General features: G+C 37.1%; 1 protein-coding gene across 4 annotated transcripts in view; it reads left to right on the top strand.

Annotated features, from left to right (window-relative positions):
• NPAS3 (neuronal PAS domain protein 3) overlaps window positions 1-18,844 on the top strand; it is a 631,291-nt gene that overhangs the window by 181,889 nt on the left and 430,558 nt on the right. For all 4 annotated transcript variants that reach the window (XM_064512370.1, XM_064512369.1, XM_064512372.1 and 1 more), the window contains one exon: window positions 6,908-7,152. In XM_064512370.1, coding sequence (XP_064368440.1) covers window positions 6,908-7,152 — 245 coding nt within the window. The remainder of the gene's footprint in view (window positions 1-6,907; window positions 7,153-18,844) is intronic.

The following is an 18,844-nucleotide window of genomic DNA, read 5'->3' as shown; positions in this document are numbered from 1 at the left end:
CTGAAATGATGTGCTTTTCACCTGAAAGTCTACTCATGCAGCTCATGTCAGAGCAAGTATAGACACTGTAGTAACTATGGATTCCACCATTAACTATGACCACAGATCTGACAAGTGTGCAGGTGTTCAAAGGTTCACGAGTTAAAATGCTGAAGCCTTTGATGAATTTTTGATGGATGAATTTTTAATACAGGTTGACCTTTTTCTTTTGAGGCTGCATGCTAGATTAATTGATAAATAGTGAGACTGAGCAATGTTCGGATCTCCTAGGCAAACAAGTAGGAAAATCCATAAAAATCTGCCTGTCTGACTTCTCAGATATACTTAAAAAAGAAAGAAGAAGAAGAAGGTAAAATTTAATATGGCTTTTGAATCTCTCCCCCCTTTTTTTCTTTCTTTTTTTTTTTTTTTTTTTTTTGAGGTTTTACCCTCACAGAAGTACTCTTCTCATTTAAACAGCATATCTGATTTTTATTAATCTGGAAGTTCTTCGTACTAAGTTCAGAAACAACCTATATGAAAAGGAAGTCTCTGTGAATAGGATACTAGGAAAAAAGAAAAGCAGAGAAAGAAAGAAAACATTGAGTCAGAAAGTTGTCTCAAAAGAATAAAATCCAAAAAATGATAACAAAACAGTGTGTAAAAATTAGAGGTAAACATATTAATGTACTTTCAGTATTCATTTTTCATAACTAACTGAGTTTGAGTTACGGTATCTTAAATTTGGAGAGTTTTTTTTCCTTTTAATTCACATGCATGTCTGCAGGAACATTAGCTCTTTTGCTTCATTTTCCTCTACTCACTTGTAACTACTATACTGAAAAAATATCCAGTTTCATGCATATTTGCAAACTCTCTAGAGCATAACATTTAGAAAAACAGAACAATAACAGATAACATTGACAATAAGAGGCTTTAGGCTCCTATTGCCATCGGGGTGATGCTTGACTTACTAGACTGGACTTTTCCACTGCAATATGTGTAATTAAGTTGTGTGGACTACTCTGCTCTTCTTCCTTCATCTTTCTTTCAGCCCAAATATATGGTAGAGTCTGCAAATGTGTTTCAGATGAAGGACTGTTTTTAAGATGTCACTATTAGCAAACATTTTCCAAAAAGACCTCAGGCATAAAAAGAGCCATGCAGAAGCAAAGGACATACTTTTCCAAATAATTGTTCGATAGTGGTGCTATTCCATTCTTGGAGCTTTGCATTAAGTGTAATTAACCTGTAATAAAATGATCAGTGAAATGAAAACAGGAGATTTTTATAGGCCAGAACTTTGGTGAACTTGGACGACATTATTTTAATGAATTGCCTAGCCATTAAGAGCCAGCTTTCCTATGTACTTGTTGATATAAATCGGCTTACCTGCCATCACTTTCTTTGGTCAGCTTGAAGCCTCCTCAGGAATATGACTAAGTGAGGGAACAGGTAATACAGATTAGTCCTGTAAGAAGTCAGAATGTGCAAACATTCATATTAGTTGAACTGTCCTACTTATCACTACACTGCGTTGATGTAAGTACAGAAACGATCTAAATATAAAAAATAAATGGGAAAAATCTAAATTTCATCCAAATGTAAAAAATGCCTGAAGTATGACAATAATAACCCATATCATAACTTACTGTAACGTAAGAACAAGATGAGAGAATGTGTTGCTGGTATGTATCATACCGAATTACACTAATACCCATCTGTGGACTCAGGAACAGTGTATATTTATTTCCTGATGTAATGCTACAACTAAACTTGATAGCCAGTAAGCATTGTTATGTTTTTTATATTGGAAAACATTGTACATGGAAGGGCATACGTAACTAAAAGTCTGTTTCAGTGGGTAGGCAGACTGTGGGGCTGGGATTGAATTGTGTAGCTCCACGCTGTTTTTTGCCTCAGATTCATTGTGCGATCTAATGTTGCACATCCTTTCTGTGTATCTGGTTTCTTTTCCGTGAAATGGATATAACGTGCACCTGACAAAGGCCTTTAGAGAGCTGGAGAATGTTTGGAGTGGGCTTCTTGATCCTTGGATTTAAAAGACTATACTAATATAAAAATATATACGTACATATGCCCACATACATTGCTTCATTCTCTATAAAGCTTGTTATAAACATTATTAGATATTGTTCAGTATTATGGTCGCAGCGTATCTGGTTTTGCTGCTACTAATCCATATTGCTGTTAGAGGCTTAACAAATTCACTAGTGGTTGATAACAGCTGAATTAACAAGTATGATATTGTTCAGTACAAGAAGAAAGTGCTGTGTTCTAGAATAGTGTCGTGCCTATAAAGTTTCTCCTCAAGTCAAGGAGGATTTCAATAGAACTACAAAAAATACTGTGTATCGTTCGTAACAGTTTGCAGTTTGCAAGTAAACTTTTTTGCTTGTAGCTAATGAAAATGAGCAATAAACTATGCTGGTAAACTGCAGAAGGCTGTACCTTTCTGCCTTTCCATGGCCCCCCAAACCTTATCCCTTTGCATTGCTTTAACTGCTGCCGGCCTGCAGCACCGCGAGCCCCAGGGCAGGGCTGGAGCTGGGGAGCTGTGGTTGGCCCATCTTTGAAGTGATGATCTGTCAGACATGCAGAGGTTGTGGTTGTGCACGCAGATATGGATGCATATATATGCTTATAACTATAAAAGATATAAAATGATGTGGAGGCACAGATGAAGCAGGTTAAACTTGGAATGACCACAAGCACAATGAAATCACAAGTGAGTTATGAGTACCAATAAAACTTTTATGCAACACCATATTATCATGTCTTCTGCATCTGTTGTGTCTTTAATAGAAAAATTACTTTAGAAATGTTGCGTACACCATTTTAAAATTATATGGTAACGTTTGTTGTACCCTTTCATCTGTAAAAGCAGACCCTCTTTATATCAGTCTGCCTGGAAAGGCAGTAAAAGGAAGAATAATATATTTTAGAAAGCTCCGATCTAAAATAGCATTAGTTTTCTAGTCATTAAGTATTCTGTTAATATGCTATAGCATCTCAGAATTATCAAGAGGTAGCACCTGGAAACTCCTTTGTCTTCTTTCAGGGGCTCTGTATGGAGCTTCCCTCAGAAGTATGTTCTTAAGGAAGTAAATGAAGTTTTACTGTTGTATGATGATGTCATCTTTTGATGTCATATAGTGTTGCACACTGATCTGACTATCTGAATTCCTTTCCCTTCTCCACAGACTGCAAGGAGGGAACAATCTTTGTGTCCTTGGGGTAGATTTCACACTTTGTTGTTTTCTTGTCAGAACTGTGGGGAGCATACGTAGCTTTTGCTTGTCTGCCAGGAGACCCTATTTAAGAACTCTTTGTGTAAGAGCTTTTAGATGTGTGACGCTCGCTTCTTGGAGCTTTCTGGAGGCTGGTTTGTGAAATCTGCTTAGTAATCCTAGGTATGGCTTCCCAAACTGTTACTCCTCTTGTCAGCAGGAGAACCTGCAGATATTTCCAAGTGTTTACATTACCAAGAACTGCCTCTAATGCCAATGTCATACGACCGGATCCAAGATGTGTTTTGCTCCTGTGTCCGCACCACTGCTTTCTGTCATGAGCTTTGCACCCCTCTCCTCCTAGCATCCTCTGGGGATTATCGGTGCCAGCACATTACTCAGTTAAGAGCAACACTGATGATGGAGTTGATGTTGGCTATCGAAATCGCAGGTGCCAGTGAGGGCACCAGTGATGTTTAAGACATAGCTAATGAATTCCTACATCCTAATGAGGAAAATGCTACTCACAAATTAATGACCCCTCGTATGGGCATAACTGTAGCGTCTGAGGCTACAAGTGTGTTTCGCTAGTGGAGTTATGTAGAGTAGAAATTAGAACCTCTGTCTTAATTTCTGTTTCATCAGACACTGTTTCTAAACTTAGCATAATGCACTGATGCCATGAGGAGCGTGCTAGAAGTTTCTAGCTCCTTGACCTGACTGTCTGGGTGGAAGCTTCCACAAAGGACAATATACATAAGGGCTGAGAGGAGAAAGATGTTACCAATAGTATTATTTTTCAGGAGCTGCTTTTGTACATCTATGCTATCAACTCACCATCCCTTGTACCTTGGGATTTTATACTCTTCGAGTTTGAATACACACAAGCGGCTCCCAAAGGCTGTTGTGTCCTTATAAGTAGCCTTGCTTTTCAGCTTAGTAGGTTTCCATTACAAATGTTAACGATCCAATAATATATATTAAGTTTACATTGCAATATTTTATTCAGTTTCAGCAATGTGCTCAACTCTATACAGGACATGAAAACTGTGTAAATATTATATGTGTAAAGATTCAGCCTCTGGTTTTGCTAAGGAATATTCTATCACCTTCCATTTTTTTAACTACCTGTCAGTTCCAAAAGTTGCTGGGGCCTGTGATGTTTATGACTTGTTTTACTAGGGATGTCTTAGAAGCCACCTTCTTATACAGACCTAAAATTAGGTGCTGTGGAAAGAAGGGGCAGGACTGATCCTCTCAACGTGGGCTTTCAGACAAAATCTAGAATCTCTTGGATCTTCTGGATTCTTCAAACTTGACTTAGGGACACGGGGTCTTTCAGCCTGACTTTCGAGCAAAGAAGAAAAAGGTGTGATGACAAGTAGCAAATGCCCCCACCTTGTGCTGTGAAAAGGACCTCTTACTTGCAACAAATTGAGCAGAGAAACTTGCCTGCCTCTATTTTATGTTACCAGTGTAGGTATTTAACTTCTCTTAGGGTATCTTTTTACCCCTCACTGAAATTAATAGGATGATTCACACCTCACAGACTTGTATCTATCAGGTCTCTGTATATACATTTAAAAAAACCCCTTCCATTGGCTATATTTTATGCACTTTTTGAGAGATTTTTTTCACATCTATGATGGTAGATATCTAAAATTCAAAACTCCATGGAAAGACATCTGCCATAAGCATTACAAAACCTAATTTTCAGGTACTTTTCTCCTAGAATATAACCTGAATTAGCTGCCGGCAGTCCATATACAATTAATGAGAACAACTAGGTACCTTAGAATGGGATTCAGTAGGATACTCGGTGTTTATCTGTGGGTAAAGAGATACCTTTTCCTCCTGGTATCTTACCTCTCACCTCCCCGCTCTCTCTTCTCAGCTGCCTTTTTAAATGTAGCTGCTTTTAGTATAGAATTGCATACAGAGTATAATTTGTGAAGCATTCTCAGGGGAGTGTAATGGAGAGGTTTCATTTGGGTTTTAGGGACCCAGCTGATCTTCTCTTTCAAGTCTAAGGCGTATCTTGGGCATGCACAGCCACAAAAGTGCAGTTGGGTAAGAATACTAAAATGAAAGAGGCCAAATTTTGCAATTTAAAATATCTCCAAATTAGGATGGGAGGTAAATAGAGGTCTCAGTATCACGGTATTAGATTTACATGCCTGAATTCTACCTACCTGCTTCATATGCCAAAGTGCTCTTGTAGATCTGGTCATTAAGGTTTCTTTTGTTAGTTAACGCTGAGGTTTCAGGGAGGGTTATAGAAGCTACAGAGAAGCATGCGCTGTTCTATACACTTGTTGAATTCCACCAATAATTAGTTAATGGCACTGTAGTCATAACTTCATCAAATAAAAGAAGTAATCAAACGAAGCAAAGGAAATATGCAGTCTTTGCAATAGACAAGAACTGCTTCTGCTCACTTTAACACATTGATTGGCAGACAGCAACATCAACATTGACACCCATCTCTATCTGCCAAGACAGAAGTATGGCCAAGCTGATCATATCCTTATCATAAAGCATGTTTAAAAAAGCTCATGAAACAAAAATGAGGCAATTCCTGTTCTTTTTGTATCACCTACACATTGACTCCAAACCTTCTGGGAAATGCGCTGTACATTTCTTTATCATTCCCAAACCACGCAACAAAAAAAGTTAACTCCTTTCCCCCTTGCAAAGCTGTATTATCATACCTTGAAACAAACTGAACTTGAGTGTCCTTTGAGTTTCAGGAAAAGATCAGCAGTTACCCAATATCATCACAATGTGCATTCAGCAGTAACACACCAATTAAACAAATAGGCCGAGAAAAAGATCTGTGTTACCTTTCGGTCTCTCCCCTTGCATACAGCTGGTAGCCAGTGAAACACTGATGCAACAGAAGCAAACAAATGTCTCTTTGCACTCCCACCTGCTCGGAGTAGAGCAGAAAGTCCCTTCTGACCAGAAAGTTGTCTGAGAGTCTGACGTGTATGTGGTAGTGAATTAAAATCAGAAGCCTGATGCACATAACTCTGTTAACTGCTTGCTCACCCCTCTGGCGAAGGTTGCTGTTCCCACAGCAAGGACAGCTGAACAACTCATAAAAGAACAGCTTCTTGAAATCCAGGGAGGTTTACATTATTACACCAGACTTTAAACTTCTGCAGCTCAGACGCTGCTTTACAACCTGCTTGGTCATCTTGGCTGCCTGCACAGCAGCCCCTGGCAGAGACAGCACATACTTCAGTCATCTGCTTTTATCTCCTCTCTAGAGTCAGAATTAGGCACAAATTTAGATGAAGATGGGTTACAGTGGGTCAGGAGAAGCAATGGCATCCATGCAGGTAAACGCTATGTGAATCCAACTTTCCTGTGAATCCATGTGACTGGCAGCAGAGGAAGAACAGGCAGGCTAAAAAGAAAAAGGGGTGAAATGAGTTAAGGGCAGTTACTTAACATGTTGACTACCACTGAGAGACAAATGCTATTATTAGTTTCAAGTATTCAAAGACTATGACTATGAAATATATCCTGAAGCCTGTATATCTATACACAACAGCATTTTTAAAATGTGGTAATTTGTATAGAAGACCAGCAATGAAAAAGTAAGCTGGTTAAATGTGACAGAACACAAATATTGATGAATGTCCTGCTTTGTTTTGTTTTGTTTTTTTCAGTTTACAAGCTTTGAGGAAGGAAAAGTCCCGAGATGCTGCTCGCTCTCGCCGGGGAAAGGAGAATTTTGAATTCTATGAGTTGGCAAAGTTGTTGCCTCTGCCTGCAGCCATCACCAGCCAGCTTGACAAGGCATCCATCATCCGACTTACAATTAGTTATCTGAAAATGAGGGACTTTGCTAATCAAGGAGATCCTCCGTGGAACTTGAGAATGGAAGGACCTCCACCTAATACATCAGTAAAAGGTATGGAGCAAACGTGTAGTATCGAATATGGCAGCCTTTAGTAACCTCTAAATTGAAATTTTTACCATCATCCTTTCTTCTTTTCCTGCATATCAAATCCTTTAAAGGGATACAAATGTGGAAATCTGAGGTCTGCATGAGAAAGACACCATGTGAAGGTGAAATAAACCTCTTATTTTATTCATCTTTTATTTAACAACAAACTTATCAATATAACCACTATAGCCATAAGGCTTCTGGGAAATGTAGCTTAAATTGTTTAAAATTATTTAGCAATGACTGAGTTGCTTTGTTTATTTCAATGTTTTATAAAAGGATGGTCTGAATGGATCACAGCATCATTTCTTGATTTGAGGACTCAAACATTACATCAGTTCTCTGAATTCTGTGGCTAAACATTAAAGGCAGAATCATGTGTGTGTTAAGTTCAAGAACATCACATTTAGGTATCATCAGGTCAGAGACCAGGATTTTATGTATGATCTTGTAACGTGTATGTGAATTATTCTGACTTTCGAGCCTTTAGGTATCTACTGATGTTGTAGCCAAAATAGACTGATTTCAATATTGAACGCCTCCTTTTCATGTTTAAACAAGCCATTGGGCAACAAAACAAGTGGTTATTTTAGATAAGAGATGCCATAGAAGTCTGGTAATAGAGAAATCAGAAACTTGATTTTAGAGGCTGTATACGTATTGACTGGTCCTAACTGGTGACTTTTATAAGCTGAATATTTTTTGTGTAATTTCTTACTCATACTCCTTCATACATAGATGAGTGTGATCTTGCTGTCTGAAAAGTATTTCAGCTTAGTGTACAAATTGCATTGAACAAAAGCCAGTTACCAAAAACTGTGGAAGTGTGATTGGCCTGGTTTTGATGGCACAGAAGATTACTCTGTTTTATTTTAGATACTGATCTCACATTTTGGAGGAGAAATATTTTGGAAAGCAGCATATGAGATTTGAGAACTTTATTTTCCACATATCAGGGAACTTAAGGGGTTAGTCTATGCTAAACTGGATAGACTTGTATATAGTGTGAAGCAACAGAAATGTTCACATCTAAAAGGAGGTGTGAGAGGATAGCATCTTATTTATCAACCCCAAAATACTGCCTATGTAGTGTTACTGATACTGTCTGCGCAAGTAGCTTTTACTTGCTCTCCCATTCAGAGGAAATACTATTAGTAAAGAAAAGTTATAATTTTCGCTGGAAGGAGAAGATAGACAAGGAGGGCAAAAACAAAGGACTTTCAGACTGATGATTTAGTAGCTGGACATATTTGTGTCACTTCATATATTTCATTTATATTATCTGCCACATCATATATAATTTTCATGGAGGAAAAAAAGGTAATTACATCATCGAGAGCAAGAGTGTAACATGGTTCATCAGGCTTGTCATATAATATGCAAATGTTCCCCATTTTTTCAGTATGAGAGTTTATTCTCAGGCAATTAAACAAACAGTGTTTCAAGAGGAATGTAAAGTGGACTCTCTGCTGTAGGATCTATGATCTATGATTAAAATCGGTAATCCCTCCCAACCCCCCTACAGTGCTTCTATAAGGTGTCCTGTGTTACAGAAAGGCTGAATTCTGCAGGTCTCTGTATAAGTTTATAGAGCATCTGGGATCTGTCTCTTTTTACTATTTTCTTGTGGAGTAAGAATATATATTTGAACAGTGATGCTTTCATTTTTGTGCTCCATCCAGTCTGATGATGGAAAGAATTTCAGGGAGAACCAAGCCTTATTCTTAGAAAAGAGCATATTTGAACAAAAATAGTCTAGTCTAGATTAACACATTTCTTTGAAAAATGTAGGTATGCTGTTGCTTAATGCTGTTATTTCTATCCTGTCTGAGGCAATAATCCGGTTCCTCCACCCAGCTGGTGATATGATTGGTTCCTTTTCTAGCCATCCCATACCTCTAGACATAAGAGGCATGTGGAAGCCCAGGAGATTTAGTGTTTTTTCTTTCGTGTTTGAGTTGAAGTTCTTTCTACTAAGCAGGATTGTATTTTGTATGTGTCAGTGTATTAAAATAATGCTTAGCCACTACCAAGAAGTGGTGTTTCACTGTATAGGTATTCGCTATAAGCAGGTTGAACTGTAAAATACAGGTATGTTTTATTATTTCACTAATTCTCCTTATACAGAAACCTGTTAGCACATTCTGATCAAACATTCATGAAATTATTTCAAAAGAAATTCATTTTCATTTATTAAGGTTGCTTTTTGCTGCCCTTGAAGAAGTTCATATGGATAAACAAGCTCACATAAATAGCTTGCAGCTTCATATGAAGTATGGTTGACAATCCTACAATAAAACACTAGACATTATACTTTTTGTGTCCCCAAGCAATCTCACAAATAGACTTAAAGACATTTGGAAAATTGTAAGAGAGGAACATACGCTACGTAGGCAACTGCTTTATTCATTTATTTTTCCAAATGTGATGGCCTACTTGTTAATAATTAAATTTCAAAGCTTAGTTTTAAATTTGTCCCCTAGTACTGTACAGCAATTTAATCATTTTAATTTAGTATTTCAGGAAGGTCCTTTACTCTGCCCAGTATTTATCACGGCTTTTCTTAAAAGTCTATAAAACCTGATGAGTTTGTTTTCTTATGCCTATTGTGTAGCAATCACTACAAGTTGTGCTTGAAAATGAACATTCAGGTGACTCCATATAATATTTTCAGAGTCAATTACTTCATGGAAATGATATCTTGAGCAATTGGAAAGTAACAGATAGTTTTCTCCATTATTTTAGAAATATCTGTATTGCTATAATACAGATCAAATCTAAAATGAACATTATGCATTATTCAAGAAATGACCAGGCATTCTCAGCAGTGTTTCAGCTAAATAACTGATGATTGTAACCTTTAAAGAAATCTCATTGTGGTGACTATTGGTAAATCATTTCTCCATTCATAGTAATCTTTATTTAGAGGCTATCTAGAAACCATTATATCTTTTATTAATCTTAAAAGCAATAGCCAATGATTTGACATTTGCTAAAACCGGATAAATTTTCCATCTTCTAACAGAGCAGACTTCAGTCAATTTTTTGGCACATTGTCTAAGACTTTATTTATGGAGTATTAGGCTTTGTAAACAAATACATATACAACTTGTAGCAGATGAGTTTTAAGATTACAGTTCTTAAAGACCAGGACATGATTATCATATGGCAGGAAACAGTAAAAAAGTTATATAGAGTCAATCAGAATAGAATTGTTATTTTTTGCATAGCGTGTCCACTATATTACGAACCTCAGTACTATGCCATCCTGCTCCCCCCACACCCCAAAGTCTTCATTTGACTCACAGTATTCAATGGATATGTACTGAGGAGAAAAGAAAATGAACTGCTAATCAACTTTTTGCAATCAAAAATGTTTTTTCTGAAAGTTCTGATTTAGTTTTATATATATATATATATATATTTTAGTGTATACTTAGTGTTCAGCCAATAAGTAGTGCTTTATTTGATACGTCACTTGATAGGTCACTTGAAGTCTCCTTGTACATTTTGACTGCCTGACCCATAACAGGCCCTGAAGTCCTTTTAAAATATCAAAGTGTTGTGATCACCTTCATATTTTGGAATATCATTGTCTGCAAATGATTGACTAAACTTTTTTTTTTTTACATTCTTTCCCGAAATATCCAAAGCTGTGCAACAAGTGCATCAAAGCTCCTGCATCTTTTTATGTTGTTCTCCACTATGTTATATGTGTTTTCATTAAGCCATGTATTTTTCATTTATATAAAGGAAGAGAGGGAAGAAGGAGTAGGAGGCATTGCAGGTACGTGGCATGTGGAATGTGTTTGGCTTGTGTAAAGTCACGTTGTATACTTCCTTTTTGGGCAATCTTTGGGCTGCTAGTACTAACTCAGGGACACAATCTCTATAAAAAGGCAGCCTCCAACTCATTGACTTGAATAGAGTTTCTGGCAGTTGCCATTTCTGTTTCTTTTGAAACAGCAATTGCTCCTGGTATTTGCAAAGTGCAAAAACCGTAGCAGCCTGTGCCTAATCCTTGTAAACACTTGTCCTGGAAATTTGCCATGATGACATCAAAATATTCACTAAATTTGTATTGGTTTTTAGTTAAACCGAGGTGCTGATTTTTTTGTCTTCAGAGATGCAAGTGTTTTTGTAAGATCACGCGTACCGTTTCCTGTTGAATGGAGTGACATATGGGAACTAGAATATGTAAGACAAGTTTTGACATCTTTCCTTTGAATGAAAAAACTAATTAAAGGATTATCTGCAATCTGAAGTTATAAGTGCGTTTATTGTGCACTTTATTTTTTTAAGCCAAATATTCACATTTTAGGTTACTTAGAATAACGTAGCTCATCTAGCTTTATTTTTTAAAGCTAAATGTTCACATTTTAGTTTACTCTAGTAAAATAATGTAGCTCATCTTCTACCATAAGAGATGAGATGAAATGAATGACATATTCTGGCTGAGGGGTGAAAAGGACTTCAGTTAAATAATTTTGAAATAGTACTGACTGTCTGCTAGGTCTTGTGAAGAATTTCACTTCTAGTTTAGCCATCTCTCCTTTTAGCAATACCCCCGAAACTAAGTAATTTTATACATCTGTGTTCTGGAGCTTATACATATTAGTGTGAAAAGAAATCAGATGTCATCAAGTGTTTGTTGTGGACTGAAAGTTTTCATGTCAGAACTGTTCTTATCAGATGTAACTAAGTGACCCTGACATGTTGCTTGCAATAAAACATTCAATGCTATTTCATTCTGCTTTGGTGAGAAAAAAATCCATTGATAATCGCAAAAAAGAAAAATTATGCTTTAAAGCACCTGTTTCCCTCAAACTAGCCTGCTTTTCAAAAAAAGCAGTTCTCGATACAAATGACATGCTAAACATAGGTTGAAAGTGGATTTGGTGTCTTATCATTCTATGGAGCTTGGGGTTGAGGAAGTAAGTCCAGCACTTTGAATTCTGTGTGAAAGAAAACAAATATGAATAATAAATGGAAATGTCAACTGGGACTGCTTGCATTATTTCAAATACCTTTTTCTAACAGTTTATGTGTTAGATGATTCAGAAGGGAACCATTTATTTATCTCTTTAAAATGTACGTTTATCTAATTCTGGAAGCTCTTTAAATAACATTGTCTGTTGTCACCCTTTTGTATTTTAAACTGTGTGTTGTCACCTGAGCAGGAGATGCAAGATGGTAAAAACCTTCCCCTGCCAAACCACTTAAGCCTTCCTCTGCCAGCAGCCTTCCCTTCTGAACGACCACTCACTTCTGTCTTCGGAAAATCATCCACTGAGGTGGAGAATAAAGAATTACTCTTCTCCTCAATGTTTGTGGCCTGAGACCTTATTTTTCACTGTTGGGGTGAAAAGGTGATTCAAATGAAAGCATATCATAATGCAGGTGATTCTGCAGAATTGTTGTGGAAAGAGTCTCTGAATCTTGCCATACGGTTTCGTGTCAAGCTTCTGCTCTTGTGCTGGAGAATTCTTCATAGGCCTCGTAATTCATTTCTTCCAGCTTGCAGGCATTTTTCTTATTCGTATGAGACTCAGATTCCTGTTTATATTAACATGACTTTATAGTTCTCTGGCAGTGCAGAAGTATCTAACACTGATTATAAATGTAATATCTGTACACTCTAAACCCATTTATGTGACCATACCGGGAGTGTGGCCATAGTGGTAAGCTGCTTAATCAGCTACCTATTATATAGGCAAAGAAGAAGACTTGTTAGGTGATGTTTGAATATAGGAAACATGCTGGAAGTTTCAATCAGTGGAAAAACATTGATGTTCTTTGTAAAAATTATTGATGGTTTTCTAGTATGAAAGATATGGAACCCAAAACGAGGTAGCTCTGTGTGAATCTCATTGTGATAGATAAGATGAATTGAATACTGGACTCGGTGTTGGTGGTTGCCTAGTGACAAGTGATCATGACCTGATTGCTTTCAATCTTGGCAAATGGAGGAAGGTGCCAACCACTGCACTCCGTGCTTTGGAAGGCCTAATTGCCTAATGGGAGAAACTTGCATGTGAAGTTGATTGTAAAGAAAAATTTAGACAGAGGAAAGATTTAGACAGAAAAATTGGAATAGCAGTTGACTAGAACTCTTAGAGAAGAGTTTATGAAATGGTGGCTTCCTAGCCACCTAATAATGACAAAATTACACCCTTTTTTAGAACAAAAGTGAATGCAGCTATTTAAATATATATATAAAATATATATATGTATTTATGTAAAGCACTGGATAAAAGGGAAATATATAACAATTAAACTAGAATTTAGAAGATGCAGAAGGTTGACAAAGGAAACCAAATGCATTAAGGAAAATTCTAGCAGGGTTAGAAAAATGAAAGAGAATTTGGTTTTGTGTGCATTAGAAAAGATGGTGTTAGTATAGGCCCATTAGTAGTAAGGAAAGTAAAATTTCTACTGATGCAGAAAAGGCAGAAGAGCTTAATATGTTTCCTTAAGTGCTTGCCTATACAGCATCTATTCTATAGGTCTTTATAGCTCAGGTTATCATTAATGGGATTGTTCCTTGAGCATGCGCAATCACAGTCATCAACAATAGAAAGACTTGGGGAGGATGGCTCTGCCATTTTTTTTTAACCTATTTCCTTATATCTTCTTGATAAAAACAGGATTATTTTACAGCTTGTTGTAGATTTTTATCACCTAGTTCATCCCTCCTTTCTTCTCCCTCAAACTCCTCATGCCAAAGCGTTCCGTCTCTGGAATCTGCATATCAGAAAGCATGAAGCTCCAAGAACTGCTTGTTTTTTGTTTGAATCCTGTCATACCCATACATGATGAATGCCATCCGTGTCTTTTTTGCTGGGGAAATAGTAGGTCTGTCTTCTGTATCTGAATCATGTTTAAAAACAACTTGAAAAACAAGGAAGTATAACTTCTACGTGTGCCCAGAAAAAGCACATGTAGACTTCTAAGTCCAATACAGCAGGACACCCATGGCACCTCAGTAATATCCACCACTGGCATTGTCCAGCTGTGGTTGACAGTCCTGAGCTGCTGCTCTGATAAGTTACCTGCCATGGTATAAGCAAGGGACTCTGAAACCCTCTTCTCAGGCGGCATTCTCCTGGAGCCCAGCTTGAAATGGTGTTCAGATATACCCAAAATGTTGGATAAATTCTCTATGTGTTCTTTAGAATAGGATTATATTGCCTCTGATTCTCAGCATCATCCATTCTTTGCACTGCTGGTATTGTGAAGTTTGTAATTCTGAGGTATCTTGGCATTGGATGTCCTAGCCTCAAAGCCTTTCACAAGGGCTGGCCTCTCTGAACGTACCTCTGAAGAGTATCCTAACTCTGAAACCAAGTTCTCCTTTATTGTAGTAGTTCACATGTGATTTCCAAGTATTTTTCTTTCCTTCCATCTCAAGTTTCATATTTGAAGAAAGTTCCTTCCCCCCCCCGCCCTTGTTTTTCGATGAGAGAATCATTGCCGGTACAGTTACTCCACACTGAGTGGCTTGAGAGGCAAGATGAGACAGCTGATACCTGCCTTTGTACCTTCCTGCGTGCTTTGCACTGAATTATACTCATCAACATATGGAATATAAGAACAAAATCATAGTCTACGGAATGTTACAAGTCCAACAAAGAGAAGCCTTATCCTCAGCCCCCAATACCATGTTAACAACAGCTGTTTGAGACTCTGAGGAGAAAGCAAAAATTCTTCTCTTTTTTGTTTTTACAGCATATATTTTCCTTTTCTGTGTCTCTATTCCAACCTTTCAGAAAGCTACTTTCATTTTCATGAGTTGTGGAATGGGAGAGCATTGGATTTCTAAGTTCTCGAGACAGTAAGCAAGGATTATCCCATCCAATTTCCTTCCCGTTATTGTCCTTTCAAGGATCCCTGTCATGACAGATAGTTGAAATAGAAAAGAAATATAGACTTCCTGTTGCCAGTAAGAGCAGAGAAAGCAGTACTTATAGAAATATAAGACATGTACACCCATCTAAATGGGGAGCTACATAAAATCTCAAAGTGGATTTCTTTTTATTAAGAGGTGAATAGCGTAAAGCACTGTAATGGGGTAGAGTGGTGGTTACGAGGGATCCCATATGCCCAGCATGTCAATAAAGGAACTAGAAGTAGTATTCAGATTTCCTTGGGCTTAGCAGTTCTTTAGCATAGATACATGATGTTTCTTGTATTTTTGAGGTATGCTTATACAACTTTCATGGTCTGACCTTTTTCTGATGTGGTTTTCAACATACAAAATGTGTTTATTCCCCCAAAACCTGAGTGGCAGTGGAGGACATCCCGTTCTTTATGCTTCAATCCCTGCAAACCAGGCACAATGCCCACACACATTGCTGTGCAAAATAAGGCTTACCTCATGTGCATGTTATTACATGGAATCTTTGTGGATAGGTCATCTTGAAGAATTGCATTTATTTATGCCAGGGAAAATACTCTATCCATATTTGAAAGGAAATGGGATGACAGAATGATGTGCTAGCAGAGACTGTTCAGTAAATGGGAAAATAGCTGGACATCCTCTAATAGAGCTAAGCTTTGGTAAATCAGCTCGCTTGCGTAACTTGCATCAAAGGGTTCTAAAAACCCTGAGAATATCTTTGGCCCACTAAGTTAATTTTAAATAAATCTTTTGATATCATAGAAATTCTAGATAGATGACAGGTTTATAAAGGGAAAAGTTTAGAAAGGAACAGGTGGAATGATATGAATTTAGAAGGTACCAGTGGGATGAAATGGGTGAATGTAGATCAGCTAGTCTGAAATTCGTTCTAGGCAAAATATTGAGAAAGTTGCTGTAATAGAGAGATAATGGTAACATTATAATTCTTTTTTTTCAATGAACATATATTAATGGAAAACAGTTCTTCTAAAATAAATCCAACTTAATTCGTTGAGATTGGAGGTCCAATTAATAAAGACAGGCATAGCATACAGAAATTTTTGTAAGGAATTTGACTTACTACTGCACAAGACACTAATTGTAAAATACTAGAATAACAACATATTGTCAGAACACATCCTAAACACATTAACTGAGTAACTGCTAGATATCAGAAAGCAGGTCTCAGTGAGAAGGTACCATTAACAATGGAATTTCTGTGAGGTTCTGCAGAAGCCACTCTGGCCATGATTATCAAAGAACTGACAATAAATATGTCATCAGCGCTGCTTTAAAATTTGCAAATTACAATGATGGTTAGATCATAGAGGATGATCTGTGCAGCTTAGTAACTCAAACGTCTTTAAATTATTTCAGTATAATGAATTAGAAAATTATATTAACCAACAAAAAGGGATTACTTTTTTCGATCTTCACTAGGCTATTGGCTGTTACTTTGTGTTTAATTTTGTTACAAGACTTTGAAAGCTTTTGGTTTTCATGTGATGCAGAACAGGAGCAAAGAGAAAAGCATTGGAAGTTCAGCTCTTCTTTTGCACAGATAAGTGCATGAAATAAAGTATCTTTGCAAGCTGAGACCAAATAAGTATCTAAGCCATCCTGTCTGTCAGGACTAACTGCTATTGTGAAACTCTTTGGGGAAGGCAGACGAATCATAGATTCAAGACCAGTTTCATTAACAGCTATTAAACACAATGGTTCAGATGCAGACTTTGGCTCTAGAAGCTGCTGTACTACTGGTTGCCAGAAGCTGAGAGGCTGTACCAGGAAAGGATCTCTCTCTATTTGTCCTGTTTCTTACATTGTTTTCCTATGTGTCTGTTTCCGAGTACCGTTAAAGACAAAAATATAAATCAAGATGAAATTCTGGTCTGGTCCAGTATGATAATTCTGATGGAGAGTTCTGCATGTTTTGACATCTTCAGATCAAGACTGCTGGCTTTGTGGAATATATATAGTCTTTAGTACAAGATAGGACATTGCGTTTAATATGATGATGAAATGTAGTGGTTCGTGATGCATGTGTCAGTCTAGATTGTCTAACAATCCTTTCTAGCCTTACATTTTTGGAAACTAAAATGTTTTTAATGTAACTGAGAATTAGGCCAATAGGTGTCTTCTTTTTCCCCCGATACTAATTAAGGGACTTGATAATATCATTAGACTATGCATGAAGAACATAAATTTGAGGATAGGGAAAAGAAATTAAACGAATTTCCCAGGAAGAATTCCTCCCTTCCTGCCCTTCTTGGAATGCAAAGAGGAGGAAGTAGAGGTGGGATCATAAAATTGCTGTCTCTATTTAGCAGCTTAAAGCAAGGGCAATCTCCACCCTCAGGAAAGCCAGCCTGTTTCTGGCTGTGTCTGGCCCTAGCAAATGGCCGGAACCAGTGACTGGCGATTATTTTTGGTCAGACCAGGAGCTAAAAGATGTTGGATTCCATTTTCTGTCCCTGATCCTTCAGGTGCTTCTAGCAGAAATGTTGGAAAGGTTTAGTTTCTCATGGTATTTTATTCGTATCCTAAAAAGTTCTGTCTATCCCTTATATGGAGACGCAAAATGTTTACTACTGGAAGCAAATTAATAATCCTTCTAAAATGTTGTCAATCAGATGTCAGTTCCTAGAAGAGTTGTTTATTGCTAGAACTCCACCTTATAACTTAACAATTAAATAGGAAAACAATCAAACACTAAGTATTTATGAGAGCAAGGAAACAGAACTGGTGACTGTTTCATGTCTTTTTTCTCACTACCAGCCCCAGCTCTATTGCACTGCAGTTCATTGTCCTTTTTCTTGTGCTATTGCACTGACTTGGTCATTTTTGCATTTTCATGATGTTCTTTTAATACAGTTTATTTTTCTTAGCCTTTTTTTTTCCCCACATTCTGTGGCTGGAATATCAAATATGCATAAAGTCTTTCACTGGTACTCAGCTTCTAGTGTTGACTCCCTCTTTTTGTGTTCCTGCATTTTTCTCTATGCATTTGCAACTACAGTTTTTCAATTCTCAGTGCAGTACTGATGATGAAAACAAACTGGTGAAGAATATTAATATTTAAAAGAAAACAATAAAAGTGAACTACAACTGTCCTTTAAGCTTTTTTTTTTTTTTTTTTTTTTTTTTTTTTTTTTTTAACTTTTCACTTCAGCCTTTTTTCCTTTGGTGTGCATGTTTTCATACACACAGTAAACCACACTGTCTCATTCAAAATTCATTCCCGAGCTAAGAAGATACTTTCCTCATTCTAACTAAAAGATGGTGGGCATCATAACCATAATTCATGGTTGAGAACATTGACAGTAAAGAAGTGGCTGAGTGGGTATTGACAAGAGCATTGGCTTCAACCTTGGAGAGGTTAATATGTCAGCAAGCGAGCTGTATTAACAGTTGCACTAGCTCCAGCCTTGGCAATGATGGGAAAATAAGTCAGGGAGAATATTCAAATTAAAAATAAGTTATTGTTGTGTGGTTATATAATGATAGGGATTGTCAAAGACAGTTTATTATTGATCCAGTAGAAATTTCTGTATAAAAGTAGTGCTACAACAGCCCACTATTCCAAAACCCTTTAATAAAATGTTCCCATATGATTTTTACGTTCATGTTTTGCATGGTATGGGTTAGCTCCAGGTGGTCTTTTTAGGAGCATGAGTATCTTAAGTTATATGTGCAGTCTACATAAGTTTTTCAAATAATGCACATGATGGGGTTAGCCAATTACAGATGTGCAAT

This window comes from Dromaius novaehollandiae, chromosome 5, assembly GCF_036370855.1.
Source record: "Dromaius novaehollandiae isolate bDroNov1 chromosome 5, bDroNov1.hap1, whole genome shotgun sequence".
NCBI classification, from domain to species: domain Eukaryota; kingdom Metazoa; phylum Chordata; class Aves; order Casuariiformes; family Dromaiidae; genus Dromaius; species Dromaius novaehollandiae.
The sequence above is the reverse complement of the archived record's forward strand: the minus strand, read 5'-3'. Positions and strand labels throughout refer to the sequence as shown.